This window comes from Alexandromys fortis, unplaced genomic scaffold, assembly GCF_014885135.2.
Source record: "Alexandromys fortis isolate MF-2015 unplaced genomic scaffold, M_Fortis_MF-2015_v1.1 scaffold_67, whole genome shotgun sequence".
Classification (NCBI taxonomy): Eukaryota; Metazoa; Chordata; class Mammalia; order Rodentia; family Cricetidae; genus Alexandromys; species Alexandromys fortis.
Genome location: NW_026067945.1, coordinates 7,273,728 through 7,295,066, shown reverse-complemented (window position 1 = coordinate 7,295,066; position 21,339 = coordinate 7,273,728). Strand labels below are relative to the sequence as shown.

The window sequence follows — 21,339 nt, the reverse complement described above, 5'->3', positions numbered from 1 at the left end:
GATGGCAATGACAATGATTGTAATAGTCTGGGGTCTGTGTGTTTGCAAAGTGCTGAGTTTTGACTTCTGTCAAAAAAAAGAAAAAGAAAGAAAGAAAGGAAGGAAGGAAGGAAGGAAGGAAGGAAGGAAGGAAGGAAGGAAAGAAAAAGAAAAAAAGCCTGTCCTTCACTCATTGGTTTACAATCATTTCTGAAACATATTTTAAAATATGCCTTCCATTTTCAAACCAGCAGAATACTGAGTGTTTGCTAATAGTAATATTGCCCCTGTTCTGGATGTATCTAGGTAGAGCATTCAGAAATAGTTTGTAAATTATTCCCAAACATGAACTATTTTCCTGAAAAATGAATACAGTCTTTTTTCAGAAGGAAATTCTATATGCTGTCTTTGCCACCCCCATTTTAGTTTGCGTGATAGGAACGAAAAGCATGTTTTGTTTGAACATAGCTGCTGGAGACATACTGGAGGACTGTCTTCTAGTATGCTTGTTTTTGCCTTTTATTGTGATTTTTAAATTTTCAAAAAATGTAACTGCTACCAAAGGATAATATTTATGTATGGCCACTTAATCCGCCCCCCCCAACACACACACACCTTCCCCTGCACACACACAAAGACAAGTTAGAAGAAAAAGAAAAAAATAAAGGACATAAAAAAGAACGAGCAAGCCACCTGCTGCCTGTCTGTGTTATTAAAGTCCTGCAGGTGGCGGCAGAAGCCCACAAATGAGGAAAATCCCAAGGTACTTTTCTGTTGACTACGTGGGGATTTTAATTCCAGCAATTTATTTTTAATTTGATACAATAATCTGTAAACAGAAATTATTACATCCATTTAAAAAATTTAATTTCCATGTTGTGTAATTTTCTGCTCCGTTTTTGCAATCATTTTCTCTCATGTTATGTAGCCTGATTATGACCATGCAGAAGGGGTAGAATCTAGATCACTGTCAGAGTAGTCTAGATTTTCTGTGTCAATCACATGCCTTGCCTATTTGTATTGAATTTTATTTTTACATAACTTTTAGGTAAAGTTACACATTATTGCTTGTTTAGACAATCTCTCTCTCTCTCTCTCTCTCTCTCTCTCTCTCTCTCTCTCTCTCTTTCTGTATACAAAGATACATGTTTAAATTTAATACAAACATGTGGGAGCCTGAAGTGTATTTTCTAAATCATTCAATTAAGGTTAATTTCAATGTTCTCAGAATTATAGATTTCTTAAAAGATATTATCTCCTGTGAAAATTACAGCACAAACAATTGTCCTCAATTAGAAAATGTATAGCAGATATAAGAACATTTCAGTTTCTCTCATTGCTTCTTTTGGGGCATTAGGAACTCTAAAGGCAAAGCTAATGACTTAAAGAGTCAAGATTTCTTTCTCTCAAGCAGGTTAAGGTTAAGAAGTTCTTAAATTGCAGATTTTGCAAGGGCACATATTCATCTGCAATGTTTTAGTTTTCAGTGTGAAGACACTAGCGCGATTTGCTTGAGCATAAAGCTAATTTCGGCTCTCCTATTTTCTTGCAGCCTCATTTAAAAAATAAAACAAAACAAAATCCTTGCAGCGCACATTTTCTGAGGGAACTGACATGATTCTAAGGAAATGTAATTAGTTTGGTTTAATGCTTTAGGCTTTAGAAGTTGAGTGTCATCAGCGGACAACTGTGATGGTCCTGGAGAAAATATCTGCATTTCTGTTGTCTTTCTTCAGAACTGTCTGCTAAGTCTTATGATAAAGTTCAAAACATAAGGTCTGGTCTACTGGTCCCTTAAATCCAAATCGTCTTGTAATAGAAAAGGGGGAGAAAAGGAGAGAGAGAGAGAAAGAGAGAGAGAGAGAGAGAGAGAGAGAGAGAGAGAGAGAGAGAGAGAAGAAACCAGATTTCTTATATTCTGTTTCAATTGCTCTTTCAATTACTCATGAGGGAGACTAGGGGAAGGCAAGTCCGACCTCCTGAAAACCTATTTTGCAGCCTCCGTATGAAGAATATTCAGTTCTCTGCTCTGTTAGCAGCTGACCAGAATCTAATCCATTAAAAATATGTCGTGGTAAGCAATTCTCGAAAATGTTTATAATAAATGGTGAAAGCCAAGCTTCCTCTGTGAGATTAGCAGGCAGAGAGGATGCCTTCATCGGGAAATAGGTTACTGCTTGACCAGTTGTCTTGCCCAGAAGCCTGCAGAATAGAAGGGGATTTAAAAGTACTAGGGTGAGGACTGTATTTGATCCCCGCCCCCGGTCTTTTGCATGTAACTGTGCTGTCTATCACTCTCGCAAGGTTTCCTTCAACAGATCTATTATGAAGCTAATTTTAAGGGCAAAAACGTGGTGTGTGTTTTTGGGGGGGCGGTAATCCCATCCCTGTCTTGTGACCATCAAATGACCTATGCATATTCATATAACTCATTTACTTTTACAGAACCAGCCTTGTAGCTTGGAGAAAAAAAATGGGGAGGGTGTGGTATCTTGCTGAGGATTGTAGGGACAATCCAGCTCTCTGCTTGATTGAAGTCCAGCCTCTGCAGTGGCCACAGTTGCCCAAGAATAATGCTTTGGAGGTGGATGATACCTTTAGTATCAGGGGCCCGAGTGACTAAGAGATCAAATACACTGGCTAAAAAGCCTTAGGGAAGCATTATGTGTCTGAGGTCTGATCTATTGTCTGGGAGGTCGGGAATGTTAATGCACTCCTCCAAGATTACACACCCTCTCTAATTGCTCACACACATCCTTAAAGGATCTAAGCAGTCAGAAGAGGTGGTGCTCCCTGGCAGTTTTTTTGTCTTCTGCTGCAGTTGAAGTGTATCTGTCTTCCCACCTAGACCACTCGATCCCCCACCAGGTTGGACGGCCCAGGTCTCTAATGAGGGAGGAAGGGAACCAGAGATGATGCTTAAAGCATGGTTCCTCCTTGCTCTTTAAATACCATGGGGTTTACCTTGTGAGAAGGAGAGCGCCACTGTGCCCCATGGGGCCTTCACACAGGTCCAAAGCTCTCACTGATTTCTGGCCCAGTGTGTTTTCACCATCTCTTCTCTGTGCTGAAATGCTGCCCGGCAGTTTATATTGGGGTCCGATCAGTAGATCAGTTAAACAAGCATGGGGGGAAGTGTGAGCGTTAATGTCTCTGGATTTCCTCCATCACCGAACCACACACATACACAAATACACACCTACCTAATACTTGTACTCTGAAACACACACTCACATGCGTAGGCATGCATGCACACACAAGAACGCACACAGCCAGACAGATTCTAAAATGGTAACAAGACCGTTCCACAAATAGCACCTGATAGCTCTGTCCAGAATGACACTGCAAATTTCCCCGTAGAAGCCCACTTCTACCAGCTTTCGAGTATGTTTATGGAATCTTGTATACCTGGGAGCCCATGAAGCAATGTGATCATTCCTAAATGACACCAAAAACCTAAAATGAAGGCTTGACTGATTCTTTCACAAGGCCGTTTAGGGAGCATTGGTATTTGTGTGTCACGTCTGTAATCTGTGTGGCTGTAGGAGTGGGGAGGGCAGGTCTCGATACCACCCTGGATGTTCTCTCCCCACTGGGCACCGTTACATCAGCAAGAGGTGTGGATCCCTCTTAGAGCAGCCCCAGCTATGCATACAGTTTGCGAATATGGCCTGAAGCCCACAGCATAATATTTATGTCGCGTGCGAAAGAGACCTGGGAGGATTCCCTGGGATTCACGATGCTACTGAGTGATGGGTGGGGAAGGAATTTTTTTTTTAAAAAAGAAATCTTTGCTTTCCCTTTGGGATTTTCACATGTCTCCACCGACAACACGGTAGTGTACTCATCCCGAATAAAGCTGTCAGTGTGTGCATTGCGTGTGTGCCTTGAAGACGCTAAGCAGATGACAGGAGCAATTGCTGGAGGGAGAAAAAAAAAACACATTTGAGTCAAACTCTTCAGAGGGTGCTTCTCGAGGCTCTCCGGTCCTGCTGCTTCGACGTGGTGGACTTCTTCTCACACGTTTTCTCTCTCTGTGTGTTATCTCTTACTGTGGGTAGATTGCGCTGAATGTTTCATCTGTATATAAAAATTAAAAATTCAAACAAAAATCTGGCCCACATGAAGAACAGGCCCTTCGGGCATATGGTTCATTATGCATATTCGTTTAATTACTCAAACACTTGTGATGGCTTTTCTGCCCTTGCTTTCAGCTTCCAAAGTTGGAGCTCCTCTATTGCTCGGAGAATGCAGCGCCGAACTCTGTTTTGAAGGGGGGGGGAGGGAGAAAAGGAGAAGCAAAAAGACCCTTTGAAGAAACGATGGAGTTCACTCAGAAGAGGTAGATTTCTTGATATGCAGCTGAGGGGGCTGGCATTTCTCCCCTCCTCTGGCCCCCCTCTCATCTTGCTCTCTCCTGCCCAGTCCCACCACAGCCCCACCCCCAGCTCCCCGGGCTGCTCTTACTGCTGTGAGTTCATACAGCTATGAACAGGGAGGTGAGGTGAGACTAAAGATGCGGGTTTCTGGCATGTTCGTTCGCTGGGAGTAACTCAGGGAACGGGAGGATGGAGCTGTTTGCATTTTATCGGTTAGAATGTGGCCGCTATGAAAATGTGACTTTAATTGATTTTTCGGGGCAAACAGGTGGCGATGGTTTAGACAGTTCCTGGTCTCGGTGCCACTCCTAATTTGAGGCTGTTCAGAGAGTAGCTTTATTAAGCAGTCTCCTGGCTTTGGTGTTACCTGGACATCTGCCTCTCGGCTTTTAAAGATACCCTGGAAATAGTTGCATTTTGTGATCTTTTCAAAGGATTCTGTTCCTAAGCTTTGCAAAAAAAAGGGACTTTATTATCTACTGTTGCTATTAAATGTAATATTTTAAAAAAATCTCAGCATGGATGCTATTGTGTGGCCCAGTGAGTCACACAGTACACCCTTTAGTCCATCCAGCTCTACTTGTGAGTGTTCACTGCAAGGAGTTAATGGTCTGGTTTGAGGCCTCTAGCTTCTACTACACCTCCATTCTAGATCCTCATTGGGATTCCTCTTGGATATCGTATTATTGCCTTGTGTACTGGGGATCCTACGGCTTTAATTCTGCAGGTCAGGCCCCTACTCATGCTCTAGCAGTTTAGAGATGAGGTGGGGATATGGGTGGGTTACCTCCTAGTCTTATTTTTTTTGTTGTTGTTATTTAATTTATTTTTTGCTTGTTTGTTTATTTTTGTTTTGTTTTATTATTTGGTTTTACTTTTAAAGTTTTTTTTTTTTTTTTTTTTTTTTTTTGGCGAGCGGGGGGGGGTCAAAGACAAAGGAAAGGGGAGTTATTAGTCTGAAAATATTGAGGTGGGGTCAGTGACAGAGGAGGTAGGTAAAGCTGTGTATCTCAATGGGTCACGCTACAGCTTCCATGACAAGATTCTCTTCTTCCTTCTTTCTGCTTCTTTTTTGTTTCTTCGTTTGGTTTTTTCTTTGGTTTTTTTTTTTTTTTTTTTTTTTTTTGGTGGGGGGAGGCTGCAAGGGCAGAGAATACAAGCGAGGCCATGGGGAGATGAATGGGATTGGGATGCGTGATGTGAAATCCACAAGGATTCAATAAAAATTTCTTTTAAAAGAGTAGTTTTTTTGTCCTTTAGTGTAACAAACACATTCGATAGAATTCAGAAGATGTTTAAATAGGATCCTCGTTGTCTCCCTTCATCTAGGCAAAGGCCCGTTTCTTTTTATACATGATGCGACAGATTTTCCGCCTGCTAGGTCACAGTTGAATGTGTGCTTATTCTGTTTGGACTAGACTTGAACTTTCTTGTTGGTGAGGAAAAGATTTCTGGGTTGAATATAGACAGGGGTATGGGAACTGTGCTGTGAGGTCTTTTGGATGGTTTCCTGATTTATAAGGGAATCCCTACTTTAGGAGGGGATTTCCTGAGCTCCTGCTGATGCATAGTTTAAAACCTGCCTATCTGAGAAAGGCCAGTCCCAAATCTGGGCAACACATATGTCTTCAGTGGCAGGTATGGGTGGCTCTGATGCAAGCACAATTTTCCTTTCTCATTAATCAAAAACAATACTCAAAGAGGCACTCCGAGACATACGTGGTAGAATTGCTAAAGAAATTCTACTTTGCTACACAACACACCACTCACTTCTCCCTCTGGGAGAGGCCCTTGTAATTCAGCAGACTCAATGTATCTTAAGTAGGCTTGGTGCAGATGCCCTACAGTCCCGCTGCTTTCAGTCCCAGAAGCTAAGTTGCAGATGGGGTAGCTCAGCTGAGGGAACCCCTGGGCTCTAGTGCCCTACTCCTACTAATCATCAGCTTTACCTATTTGATATTGGACCTGCCCATACCTTGTCTTTCTTCTGATCATTCTAGGAACCTGAAGAGCCAATGACTGTTAATGGTTCAACTTTAGTCATAGTGACAGCATGCTGGTCTCTGACTTGGTCAGAGAGCCCTTTCCCAAGGAGCCTTGTCCAGCTGCAGTATGATTAGAGTGGGCCTCTTTCATCCCCTCCTATGGGGATACCAAGCAGTCTAAAACAATGCTCCTGAAAGGAGCGAGACCCTCAGCAGTTCACACAGTGGAACTCTTGGGTTTAAACCTCTTCGGATACCCAGCTTCATAGAAGAATGCATAGAGATATAAGAAGTTTCCATCCCTTTCTTGAATGAGAATAGAAAACTTGCTGATGACAGTGAAAAAAATGTATTTCTTGAAATTAGGCTTTCAGCTGCTCAATTACTGACTTTGACAAAAATTCATAATGAGAAATTTATTGTCTGATTGTAGACTTGAAATTATGAATATTTCAGTGGAAAGCCAGCAGTTACTGCACACTAGATACATATCTTTCCTTTCCTTCAGTTTAGTGGTCCGTCCTTTATGTGTGATGCAGAGATTGTTTGGGGCCATGAGTGAAACGGGAAGCATCAAGGGCCATAAACATCATGTAGACATCACAGACATCAAAGTGAGGCTATTTTCCCAGAAAGAACACGGGGAGATTACTGAGTGAGAAATGAGCATATCGGTGGCATATTCCTGTAATCTAGGACTTGGGAAATGTGTGGATTATATGCATGAGTGATTAACTATGAGTCACAAGTAATGCACTGCTATTGCATGAAGGGAAGAAATCAAAGCGCTTCCCCTAGGAGTCAGCTAACTAAGAGCAAGTGCGGATTTGAACTCTCTACTTCATGCTCCCTGTGGCTTCTGCCCTCTGTCTGTTGAATGAGTCTGCATCTGTACCTGCATCTGTATCTCTGTCTATCCCTGTCTGTCTGTCTGTCTGTCTGGAGAAGAAATGGGATACTTTACTGAAATACTTAACAATTTTACAAGGGTTTAAGTCATTGACTCCCAATGATCCCAGCTGACCCAGATAACGAACATCAATGTTTGTCAACCATTATCAAAAATTGTTGCTTTCATTTTTTCTGGTTTGTTTCATGAAGTTGCTTTCAGCCTCTGTATTTGAAACTTTCAAGAAATGATACACATGTATTTTCTGGGCTAGGGGCCTGGGAGATCCCTAATTTAAGATTGCAGCTACACATTAGCTTAGGTTATCAAAGTTGATCGCGTGGAAATCCAAGAGAAGTAAGTTTGATTGCTACAGCTTTCTCTTAAAGGCAGGTTAAACAGGCTAAGTAAACAGAAGGATAGCAGTCTTTAGCTTAAGTGACTCCAAGGTGTATTATTAACTTTGGCTGTGAGATCCAGCTCAAATTGCAGCCTCTTACGATGTAAGAGATATTGCCAGACTATTGCATCTCCACAGGGAGGAAGAGACAGAAATACCACTGCGAAGTCGAGGCTATAACTAGTTTATATAGTGAGTTCCAGGTTGGGTAGCTCTGCAGAACCCAGATTAGAATGGAAACAAGCTGTATAATGTGATAATATGGCCACTCCATGGTATGTTTAAGGGGAAGGCTTTTATTATAGATATAAGAGAAAGACATCCAGAGGCATCTAAAGAATCCAGAGGAGAAGAAGGAGATAGAACATGGCCAGCAAACTGGACCTGGTCATGAGAGAAGCAGGAGCAAGGTGGGGGAGGGGAACAGAGCAAAATAGGAGTGGCAGGAACATAAGAAGAAGGTGTTGGGTGAGAGAGCCCCTTGTTCATCCCGGCCACCCAGAACCAAAATAACCACATAGAAACTGTATTAATTAAATCACTGCTTGGCCCATTAGCTCTAGCTTCTTATTGGCTAAGTCTTGCATCTTAACTTAACCCGTTTCTATTAATCTGTGTATCTCCAGTGGCAGCTCCATTGTATCTTCCTAACTCTGCCCTTCTTCCCAGCATACAGCCTAGCTTTTCCCGCCTAGTTCTGTTCTTCCCTGCCATAGGCTCAAAGCAGTTCTTTATTCCTTAGTCAATAAAAGCAACACAGAGACAGAAGGATCTCCCACACCAAGAAGGAGTAGCTGTGGTGGTGATGAGGGAAGCCCAGTGACTTGGAGGGACTCTAAGGTAGGGGAGGAGGTGAGAAGGACTAGGATGGCTAGTATGGACTTTGAAATGTACAACTGGTACTTGTGATACTGAGGAACCTGGAGGCCAGTATATACTTTGGTATGCTCATAGACACCACCGTAGGCAGCCATTTGTCCCTACTTCAAGTGATAAGAGGAAATGACTTCTTTTAGTGGGTGGAAGAAGAAGGGACTAGCTTCACAGATTCCTGAGGGATTCTGGCTTTTGTCTAACCTCCAAAAGTCTTTCCTTCTATAGTCCAGGTTGAACTCCTTCATATATATTTGAAATACCTTTTGGTATTTGGGGAAATGGAGTTTCCTTTGGACCTAGCCATCCTCAGATGTCACATATGCCCACTTTCCAAGGCACCAACATATCCCTCATTGAGTCACGTTGGCGTGGCATTAGGAGTCCATGCACTCCACAGATTTTCAAGCCCTGCTCCTGGTGTCATGGTAGTAAAAACCCACAGTTCAGCTTGTGGTGCAGATTTCCTGCAGACCACTGTGCTCTTTTCACACCCTTGTACCATGGCCCTACTGCAGATGAGTGACCACAAGTAAAACTTGCCTAGATCTTTACTGCAGTGCTTACATTTTGATCTCCCAATTCGATTCAACCAGTGTTTGTGTATCTGTGACAGGCTAATTCCATCTTTTGTTTACTATGATACACAGACAAGAGTCATTTATGATCTCTTAATCCAAAGAACAGATAATTCTGAAGTTAAAAATACATATGTACAAAAGTAACCATGATACAATCAAAGTCTATGTGCTTCTTCTCTGGGAGAAAAGCATGGTGTGTTCCAAGTAGAACAAGTGGTGAAAAGGGAACATGAATGTTCCTGGGGAGGATTTAAATAAAAACACTGGGAAGAGAAACAGAGGAGGTTACTTTTGAGTTGCACAGATTTATATCTTGGAATTTAGAGGCTAGGGTAGGATACAGAGAGAGGGTAAGTACTGAAAACTGCAAGTTTAGGCCATTATTTGATTTAATGGGCCTTGACTAGCAAACTAAGAATTCTCCATACTTAGTCTAAAACTCTACAGGGTGGGAAGATGTAAAAGGCTGTGAGCAGGAGGACAGCATGCTGAGCACTAAGACTTGGTTGATGATGTTGGTCCTCTTGTGAAAGAGATCTGCAGAAAAGCATTATGAATCATTTAGGAAATAGAAACATTAAATAATCTCGGTCCAGACTCAGAAGCTGGGAAATGGTTCAGGTTACATTTGGTCCACTGTAGCTGAGTATGCGTCCATGGAGAGGAACCAATTGATTATTACAGAATGATTGAAGCAGTTAGTTATATTTAAGTGTATGGGTTTATATCACGGACATTTAAAAATACAACTTCTCGTTGTGAAATATACTTAAGACTCGTGAAAACAAACAAAAAACATTTTGTAAAGAGTTTCAATTGCCCCTGCTTTTTCTTAGTGATATCATATATAATCACAAATGTACCTTGTCTGAATTGGGATTCTGATATTATTAACTCCATCAGTTATGAGACTGATTCCTCTCTTTTCAGATGTGGCATGTGCTGGGTAGTTTCAGTGAGCCCTTCATACTCACATCAGGAAGAATGCCATCCTCATGATGCTGAACTGTCCCGATGACACACGGGGCCTCTCTCATATCTCTTCTTGGTCACCTCTCACTATTTCCCATCACTGTACTCCTGACTCGTGGACTGTGAGAAAAAAAAATCATAGAGTATGGTACCCATTAAGATGAACTTGATTAATTCTGTTTAGTGACCTGAAGATCCATTCAAGTTCTGTGTCTCACTAAGTCATTCATCTCATCATCTCTTAACTGCTTGGAGGGCTGGACAATGACAGACTTAAATTTACATAAATAATTAGATAGTGCTCAAAATGGGCCCTTTGAGAGGAGTGGTGTTTTAAGTTATCCACTCCCAGAGTCCCTCACCTGGGATTCCCATAGTATTCATCCCTTTTACCTGTTTGATCAACGTGGATGTCTTGGTCCATAACCATGCCAGTGAGTTTTAATTCTGAAGTGGTTGTAAAATGGCCAGGGTTCATGGGTTAATGTATTACTACAGGAAAAGAGAAGGCTACCATGTGTCAGGTAAATTTGGGAAATAATGTCAGGGTTTAACTTCATGTAATTAATGTGATGGAATTCTTATTCCTTCTCCATTCATAGAAGAGTTCTCAGCACTGAGTGACATTCCTTCCACTTGATTGTGGTTTTGCCACTAAAGGCCATTCCTATCTACTTTATTCAACATTGCCTAATTTTGGAAGGTTTGATAGAGGAAGTGATGTGAGATTTGATGTCTTCTTCTGCAACTTGAAAAGCAATCCAATCAGCATTACTTTTGGTGGCCATATTGTTCTGTAATTTTCTGAGTTATTTTGTTCTTTTCTCATTAGACGTTGGGTTGATTCTAGATTGTAGACTTTGTTTTACTTCCTTTTGGCTGTTATTAAGATTTTAAAATAAATATTCATATACATGTCATTTGGTAGACATGTTGAAGAGTTGAGGTTATGGTCCCAGTGTAGAGACTGTACAGCAATATTCAGGATCTTTTTAAAAACTTCTCAATATTTCTCATAAAACTTGTGGAGTCAGAACTCTGGGAGTTGGACCCATGTCTTATTTAGATAGATTTCCAGGTATTCATATTTTTTTAAAGTTTATGCGGACTGTTTTAGAATACAGGACTCCTGGAGTATCATATACACATAGATTGTTTGATTAGCTAATGCCAATTATGTTCCAAGTCATTGATCATCCACATCCATTTGAATTTATCTTTCTTAATCTTACAAACATCTGTCTCATCTGATTTCTTAATTTCATCAACTGGTGTGTAAGAAGTATTCAAATTTGGTCAAAATTTCATTTTTCTCATAATGAAAATACATTTTTCTCACTAATGACTTTTTTATGTTTGAAGAAGTTTGGGCTCCTCATACTTTGTTATTCTGTTATGTATTTTCCCCTGTGCCACCCTTTTACAGTGATTTGTAGCATTGTACATACTATATAATTTAGGTATAAGTCCTTTGCAAAGCAAATATTTTCTTAAGGCTCTGTCTACCTTTTGCAGGCTCATTGTGTATGTCATTCTTTGATTAAGCAGCACCTACCATGTCGAGTTTCTTACCCACTATACTTTATACTTTGTATAAATATTTAAGGAGTCCTGCCTTAGCTCTTGACTTCTTTAAAGTTTTATTGTTCTGACCTTTACATTAATGTTAGCCAACTGGTAGTTTTATTGGAGAATTTCATAAATGCATATAATGTGTTGTAATTAAATTTATCTCACAGTCACTCCCCTAAAGTTTCTCCACTATCCCTACAAAATAATTGGATTCCAATTTTATGTATTATATTTTTGAACACACTGAGTCCACGTAGTGTTGCCGGTCATGGTTGGCAGAATCCCAGATTGGATCCTTAAAAAGCATTTGACTCTCCTTCCAGCACCTAGCAGCCTTAGTTAGTGGTGGGACCTCATGCCCCCCTCCCCTTCCTATGGGATCATCTTGTCTGGCTTGAGCTTGTGCAAGTCTTCTGCATGCTCACACAACTCCTGTAAGTTTATATGTATAACTACAATGTCATGGTCAGAAAATGGTTTTCCAGTAGGTATGACTCTTTAAACCTTTCTGCCCCTATTCCTTAACGATTCCCCAAGCCTTGGTAGAAAAGGGTATGATATAGGTGTTCCAGCCTAGACTGAAGACTCCACATCTTTTGCATGTTGACCAGTAGTGGGCCTCTGTATTAATAGCTATCTACTAGAAAAAGGAAGTTGCCTCTCTGATCAGAGTTGAGAGATACCATAATATATAGTTGTAAAAATAAATCATAAGGAATCAGTTCAATGCATGTTCACTTAGAAAAAATAATATTAGTAGGTTCTCTCTTTGACTCAACTAGACACAAATTCTTGGCCCCTTTAATTGTGCCAGACTTGAGTTCGATCTTTGGACAGGTGCTTAAATATAACTTAGAAAGTGGTTGGTTACTCTCTTAACATTGGTGCCACTATTGCACTAGCGGGCATATCTTTCCAAGATGATCATTATTGTAGCTCACAGAGTTCAATACTGGGTAAGACCATTGATAACACTTCCCCCTCAGTAAAATGAACAATCTTTCCTACAATGTGATAACTAGTCAGTAGGGTATTAAGCGTCCAACCCAGTACAAACTCACTCTTTCCATGTTCTATAAATCTATTATAAGACATCTTCAGCAATAGGGTCTTAACATCAAATTCTAGAGGGTAACCAAAACTAAGGGCAATATCTTGTCATGTTTGGTTGTGGTCTGCATGATCCCGCTGACCCAAAACTACAAGACACATAACTTGTTCCTATCATTAGACCTTTTATTTGACAGCCTATGATGTGGATTTTTCAGAAGTGTTTAGTGTTGTTTATCCCTCCCCATAATCCCTACTTGACCCTCCTAGTTCCCCAGACACACTTGGGTTTTGTAGCTCCATTGTTTCCCCATTTCCCCTTCATGCCACATGCCTTCCATCTTATCTCCCTCGAAAACATGGCTCCTTTCTCATTTTCTGACTCGTATGATCATGCCAATTTAAATACATATATCCAAAGAGTCAATGATAGCATCCACAGATGAGTATAAAAAAGTTATGTATCTATCTGGATCTAGATTCTCTCACTTTAAATGACTATTTTCAGATCTGGCCATTTACCTGGGGATTTTACAATTTCACATTTTTATAGATGACACAAGATAATGCATCATTGTATAAATTCATCACATTTTGACATCCTTTTTATTCATTACTCATACAATTTATTGAGTCATTTCACAAATTCAGAGGTGTCCGTCTATGCTGACTCGCTCCTTTTGCTTGGAGCTACAGTGGGAATGTATGGAGAATGATTCATCTTGTGGTTTCTAAGAAGCAAAAAGAGAGACACACAGGAGCCATGGTCTCAATATAACCTCTGAAGACATACCCCAGTGACCTACCTTCCTCTGTAAGGCCCTGACTTCTGAGTGTTTTTTCACCTCCACATAGGACCATGAGCTGGGATCCAAGCTCCTTTCTACACGTTGCTTTCTTGGGAAAAAATCATGGTCTGCTTATAAATGATTATCAACAACTTCCTATGTGTTTCTAGGTATTCTTCTGTATTGGTCTTTTATAGATTACCATACATACATCAGAGATACATCATTAGACTTAGTATAGATTTTTTTGATTTCTGCTTTATCTATAGAAATATTTTTTGCTAAAGTCATGATTTTATTCTTTCACATCGAAGTAACACTATTTGTTTTCCAGGGAAACAGAATAAGACAAAACCAATATTGCAAGTAATAAACCTAAACCTAGATTTTTTACACCGAATCATATACATCCCAACTCACAGGTTTTTGCTGTGTCCTACTTATGGTCCAGATTATTTTTTTTTTCATTTAAACACTGCTTGCCCATTATATCTAGCCTCTTCTCAGCTAACTCTCGCACCTGGACTAGCCCATTTCTAATAATGTGTGTAAGCACCCCAAGGTGTGCTTACCGGGAAGATTCTAGCCTACATCTATCCTGGTTCTGAGCTTCATGCATCTGCCTCAGAGCGCAGAGCTATCGTGTCTACCCGGGAGAGCTGAACATGGCGTCTCTGCTCCAGAGTGCAGAGCTGTCGGGTCTGGTCCAGATTATTTTGCTACATAAATTTATACTTTATTTTTATGTAAGGTGTTGTATGTTTACATTGACATATGTGATTATCTTCCTTGTCTTTTGAAACTCTACTTCTCAGGGCTCACTTCCAGGTCCTTTTTCTGTATGTTTGTTTCCTTGCAAGGTTATCCCATTTGATGCTGTTGGATGCTATCTGGAGACTGATAATACACAAAATTATGTCTATAGCCATTGCTTTTATCTTGAATCCTAAACCACATACTAGTGTCTACTTCAGTCCCAAACCTGTGCTTCCAATTGATCAACCAATAGGTACATACATTCTAAAATTGTTCAAGCTCCATTCCACGTCATCCTCAGCAGTCATTCTTGTTTTTATGCTTCCCCTGGGCCATTCTCTCTAAATATGTATCTTTACACATATCAATAATGTCTGTAGTTTCTAATGATTACCCAAAGGGTCCCCTGTTGAGAAAGACTTACCATTGCTTTGGGGAGGAGAAGAATACAGCAGAGAGGAGTGTTAGCAGAGGGAACAACTACCTGAAGTATCTTGGATTCAAAAAGGAGAAATAGTTAAGGCACATAAAAATGACAGAAAAAATCTTAACACTTGAAGGGTTCTGTGTGTCATTTGTCATCTTAAAATATCTAGTTATATTAAACTATAACGTGTCATAAGGTGTTGAAGAATGCTTATGTGATGTCACAATAGCCTAATTCCAAAATCTGACAACGACACAAAAATCAAGCACTATCTGTCATTGGAATCAATGTAAAGCTTCTTTTGTCTTTACGAATTCAGTACAACAACATATATTAAGAGACAGTCAGGCTTCAGTGAAGGCGTTTCCCCAAAGGAACAGATTTTTTTTTCAAACTCTTGTTTAGGTTAAATATATCCTATGAAGGTGTTAAAATGAGAAAGGTAAAATTCTTCTCCAGAAGACGCCAAAAAGGAAAAGTAAACAACCCAAAAGCTATCAATTAGCCACCATCCATTACTGATTTACTAAATAACACTCCTGAAATAAACCCTTATTAGAATGGATGGAAATCTTATTGTTTAAAAATGTTCCATTAAATTTGAAGCAGACTCAAAGGGGTGCTTTTAGAACATCTGAGAGATGTGAGCAATAATGAGGGGAGTACCTCGATGAAATTCCCCATATTAAAACTAAATAGATTTGTGCATATTCCTAATATGATATTATTTATACAGTGGAAGCTAAAAGCAAACACCATGCTTAATGGTAGAGGAATAAAAAAACAGCACAATTTTCATTACAGTTTGGAATTTGGAAATAATATCTCTCCTAATAATATCTCTTTATGTAGGAGCAATGAAATTAAGCAAGAAAAACCAAGTTACAAACACAAGGAAGGAAGAAACAGAACAAATTTCTTATACATAGCTCATGTGTGTAGTGCCTGCACTAAGGGACAGTACGCTAGCCGGAAACTAAGCTGGGGACTTAAAATTTATGCACACAGAGACACGGGGACATGGGTCATCTTTGATACAACAATGCCAAGTTTATTGTGCTCCACGGAAGCTTATATAGGGATCCTTAACTGATAGCGATGCCCCAGCTCTCGGGATCTTTCAGCTGCAGGCCTCACCTCACCAGAACCCGATTCCCTGCCATCAGGGTCTCGTGCTCAGAGCAGCTGCAGGCACAGGGAAACAAGTTGTTTTGCTCAGTTCACTCCAGCAGGCAAAGGGTCTGAGGCAGGCAAAGAAAGTCAAGGGACCAGGGGGCTGTAGCCCCCAACACATGTGAATATATTTTAGAAATCCCAGATTAATTGAACAAGATACTATTTAAACCAACAAGAAAAACTTCCACAAGGTTGCTAATTTTAAAAATGAATATATTCAAGTCAGAGATTTTGCATGTAATTATAACCAGATTTTGGAAAAAAAAAACATTTAGGATGCGGAGTAAACAAAGCTAAAAGAATTAAGTGATATTTAATAGTTGTAAAGTTTTTAAATTTTAGGTAAAACATTATTGGTTTCGGTTAGGAAGTTTTTATGTTTATGATGAAATAGTCTTACTTGAATTTTTCTGCACACTGGAAGCTGATACATACAGATCATGTGACTCATCTCATAAACTATGTGTGACAGTGTGCCTCATGTTTTGTAATGATTTCCCCAAGAGGGCAGTCCTGTGCTCTCATGCTTTGTGTCCTTGGAGGTAGCACCCTGTCTCTTGCCTGTGTTTCTCACCCAGTTCTGCAGCTTAGGGCCTGAAACTCTCTGTCCATCCACAGCAAAGGATACTCCAAGGCTGAGACTGATTGGTCCAGGTGATGCATATCTTGTATTATATCAGAAGTTATATCTAATTATTTTCTAAGAGCCCTAAAATTTCATAGCTTTCTCATTTGAGGGTTCTTCAAGGGATTTTAGAAACACACATGTATATAAAATACCTGTAGTTTGAAATATTGACAACCGTTCTCCCTAGTTCAAATTATTTTTACTGATGGCAGTATTTGGCCTGTGACCTTAGAATCTTTTAGCCTGCTCTCCAATTTTTGACACATAAAAATTCAGAAGCAACAATATTAAACAGGGCTGTCAGGAAAGTGATGTTATGAAATATGACAATATTCTCACTTTGCAGAACATGACCTGCTAATTCTGCCTATATTCTTTTTATTCTGTTATAGTCTCTAAGAGTTCATTGTGTATGCATATGTGCCCACATCTATACCTTTTGGGAACTGTGTCTAAATTTAATCCCTTTTAACGTTATATTTTTACTTCTTTGAGGATTTCATACATTTATTTTGATCCTCACTCTAACTCCTCTGAGATTTACTCCCCCATCTCAACTTTGTGGACTTAAAAAGAAAAACTGAGTTCAGTTTGTGCTCCATGGACTCTTAAAGTGTGGGTCCATAAACTGGAGTGTACCCAACCTACCAGGGACCAGAGGCCACAACCTTTAAGAAAACTGAGTTTTCTTCCCCAGAAGCCACTGATTGATTGTCTTCAGCTAGGGCCTTTGTGAGGTCATCCATGAAGCAACCCTGCCATATCCAGAAGACACTGTTTCATTCCAGTCTCCTTAAACTGTGACTCTTACAGTCTGCCTTGACACCTCTTCTGCAGTGGTCCCTGAGCTTTGGGGTAAAGGTCTGTGATAGAGATGATCCATTTGTGACTTAATAACCCACTGGCTCCTGTTCTCTGCACTTTGACAAGTTGTTAGTTTCTGCACTAACCAATGTCACCCAAATAAAGAAGTGTCTCTGATGGTATCTGAGAGCTACGCTAATTTATGGTTGAAGCATGAATCTAGAATGGACAGTTTGAAACTCACCCATTTACTAGAGTAATAGCAATAGGCTATCCCTAGAGCCTATGATCTCTCCAATAATGTGCTCTTGTTTATATCTGTATTCCTAAACAAATGTTTCTTCCTGCGGAGAGGGTCTTAAAACAAGTCAGAATATAGCTGGTTGCTCCTCCAATGTTTGTGCCGCTATTGTATGATAAGCATATTTTGTTAGCCTGGTCATTTTTGTAGCTCAAAGGGTTAACAGCTTGATACACGTGTTGATTGGTGGCTATAGTACCCAAGCAGCCTGCATAGTGCCTTCCAATATTATGAAATCCAGCCATCATGGATAACACTTCCTGGTCAATACCACATTTACTTCTCCATGTCCCACTTCATGTCCCTGTCCCGTGAAGTTGTGTCTTCAGCGATAGACTTTTCCCATTAAGTTCTGGTTAGCAGCCAGGAGCAGTGACAACACACTGTATCATTTTCCTGTCTGTAGACATTCCCTCACCAACAGCTGGGGAGAGGTATCCCACACCTGGCAAAGGGCTTTATAGTTTTTGGTGACCTGTGCTTTCTCAGAGGAACATTATCCCCTGTTAAGGAAACTTCACTTTTATTTCTTTCTATGTATGTATGTATGTATGTATGTATGTATGTATGTATGTATGATATCTATCATCTATCTATCTATCTATCTATCTATCTAGCTAGCTAGCTAGCTATCATCTATTTATCTATCATGTATCTATCTATTCTCTATCTATCCATCTATCCTCTCTCTCTCTCTCTCTCTCTCTCTCTCTCTCTATATATATATATATATATATATATATATATGTCTGTCTATCAATTATCTAGAGTGTTTCAAACAGTAGGTCCTATTTTTCAGTTATCCTCAGTGTTAGTTATCCTCTCCTCAGCCGGATTCTCTCCCCTCCTTTATCATTCCTCTCCTTCCTCCTAATTACACTCTCTTTCCCCTTAATATCTCTTGTGTTCTAATTGCCACTCTTCCATAAGATCTCCCCAACACCCTCAACCAGCGGTCCCTTTCTAGTTCCCTGATACTCCAGGTTAAACACACAAATCTAAAGAGCTGACAGGAAGATTCATGTGAGCGCATGTAGCATCTTTGACCTTCTATGTCCAGCTATGTCACTTAGTGTATTTCCCAGTTCCGTTTATTCACCTGCACATTTCATAACTCCATTTATCTTTACGGCCGAATTAATTCCGTTGTGTATAGGCAGCACATTTTCATTATCTATTCACCAGTTAAGGAACATCTAGGTTATTTTCATGGGTCATCTACTGTGAATAGTAGACCAGCTATGAGCATGGCTGAGTATGTGTCTCTGTAACAGGAAATACAACCCTTTGCGTAAATGCCAGTAATAGTATGGCTTGGGCATATAGTTGATCGGTTTCTAGGTATTTTAGGCACTGCTGCACTGGTTTCCACGGTGGCTGCACCCATTTGCACTTTCACCCTTTTTGAGCAATCCCTAAATTTACTCTCACTCTGTCAATGAATCAACAAATGTGAAATTCCCATCCTCTGATCTAAGAGTCATGGGCTCTCGTTTGTTTTCCCGGCAGGTGTTTTTGGTCACTGTCTGGAATTTTGAACTCTACATGATCCCTCTGGCATTGTTGCTGATCTTTCTGTACAACTTCCTCAGACCCATGAAAGGGAAGGCCAGCAGCACACAGGACAGCCAGGTAAGCAACGGTTCCCGGAGTTCTTCCAGCTCCATGCTGAGGACTAAGATAGCAGCAGGACCTGTCCCATGACTAAGTCATGCTCCAGTCTACTGTTTGAGGTATGAAGAATGAGATACAAGTACAGTTTCCAGAACAGGTATTTTATCACATGTATTCTGGAATCTTCCTTTTCTGGGGACTCATAGTCCTACATCTCAGCTGGTGTTCTCGATATGAGAGGAGCTCTCTGGATCTTGGTTGTCATTTCCTCCCTAGAAATCTGTACATCTATCTGCTTTTTCATAGAGATCCTGGGAATTATGTTCTGAACACTAGAGGAAAAATCTATGGGGGTTCCTTGGGCCTCTCCAGCATACTGTAGCACTCTCTGGACAGCTGGGTTAGGCCATTGGTCCTTTTGAAGTTTATCCAGGGATTACCAACTTCCAGGGTGCTCAGCAAGTGGGTGGGAATAACTCCCACCCTCTACTCCCAAATGCTGTGATTTCTTCCATTGGCCCTCGAAGTCCCTTTATGTGGAAGGACACATGGTCACTTCTGAAGGAAATTCCTTGGTGCCTACTGCTTCTCTGTCCTCCTGGCTCTTATCAACCTCCCATCCCAGAGGGTACTTTTTATCTGTTCTAAGTGAACAGGTACATGTCTTTAGTAACTAGCTTTAGAAATAAATATTGATATTTCTGATCTAAGAAACAGCTTTTAAAATCAAAAGCTCTAAAATTCCATTGCCCAGTAAATTTCTTTCTAGAACTGGCATCTAGACATGATTTTTTTCATGATTCAAATGCAAACCATTTCCACATGGTTTTATATTTTCATTTTAAAGATAATATTTGAAAGAATAGATATTGAAAGGCTTTTCTTGTTTCATTTAGCATGGAGGAAAGGTAGAAATACACATAAATCCATTTTTGTTAGTTGGTTCTTCTATTTTACCACTACTAGATAATCAAAAAAGTACAAAAAAAAAAACACTTTGTTTACCCCTGCTAACCTGTCCTTGCTGCATTCCCATGTATCTATCGGTTATTATGAGGGATGAATAATTTAACCCCTACACAGAGAGTGTCAGACAGACCAGCAGCTGATGGTCATGAGGATGAACAGATGTAAGGAAGCACCAGCCTGAGGGAGGTTACATTGTTGACTGCTCAGAAATTTGGGGGTATAAAGTAGAGCTCTCTGGTCACCCCCAAACCACTTCTTGTATCAGTCATAATGCAGAAGATTGCTTTAAGCTGCTGGAATGGAACTAAATAGGAAGTCTGACCTTCGTGTGGTTATGTAGAAAGAAGTCTTCATGTTGAAAAATATTGCTTTGAAAAAATGGTTTCTAATGCTGAATGTTCTTCTCCTGCTCCTGCACCCTTCTGGTTGTAGCAACTTATGGTAATCTTCTCTTCTCTTCTCTTCTCTTCTCTTCTCTTCTCTTCTCTTCTCTTCTCTTCTCTTCTCTTCTCTTCTCTTCTCTTCTCCTCTCCTCTCCTCTCCTCTCCTCTCCTCTCCTCTCCTCTCCTCTCCTCTCCTCTCCTCTCCTCCCCTCTCCTCTCCTCTTCCCTCCCCTCCCCTCCTCTTCTCCTTATTCGTTATAATTAGGTCTCACTGTATAGCCCTGAACACTGGATATGGACAACCTAGTCAGCCCAGCCTTAAACTCAAAAGATCCCTCTGCCTCTGTCTCCCAAAGGCTGGGAGTAAGGCATGTGCTATCATATGTGACTGTTTACTTTTATACCCTGCAATTATATGATATAAAATGTTCCTATTAAATAGAGGGCACTTCAAATGGTGCTGAACGAACCCCGTAGCAACACTGGTGCCATCCAGCACCTGCTCTAAAGTCATGCAACTGTTAGTCAGTATGGGAGCCTTTGGTTTTCTTCTCTTTCTCTGTTCCTGTAGCCTTCTTCATGATGACACTATTCAGACTTGTGCATTTTCTATTGCTGAATGTTTTGGTAATGGCAGCAAAGAGAAAGGAGTGATCCTTACAATGATGAGTTTAGTAGTTAGCCTTAACATAGTGCTTGGTGTGTTTGCCAGACAAGAACAAATCTGTTTGCAGAAAGGATAAATTGGCTCTGTAGCTTTGAAGCTGGACACTGTCAAAGGGCGCTTGCGCAGTAGGTTTATTTCTACCTAGT

At 40.3% G+C, this 21,339-nt stretch overlaps 1 protein-coding gene across 4 annotated transcripts in view; it reads left to right on the top strand.

Annotated features, from left to right (window-relative positions):
- Nucleotides 1-21,339, top strand: part of Mctp2 (multiple C2 and transmembrane domain containing 2) — a 213,852-nt gene that overhangs the window by 152,968 nt on the left and 39,545 nt on the right. For all 4 annotated transcript variants that reach the window (XM_050149131.1, XM_050149129.1, XM_050149127.1 and 1 more), the window contains one exon: nt 19,070-19,192. In XM_050149131.1, the coding sequence (XP_050005088.1) occupies nt 19,070-19,192 (123 nt within the window). The remainder of the gene's footprint in view (nt 1-19,069; nt 19,193-21,339) is intronic.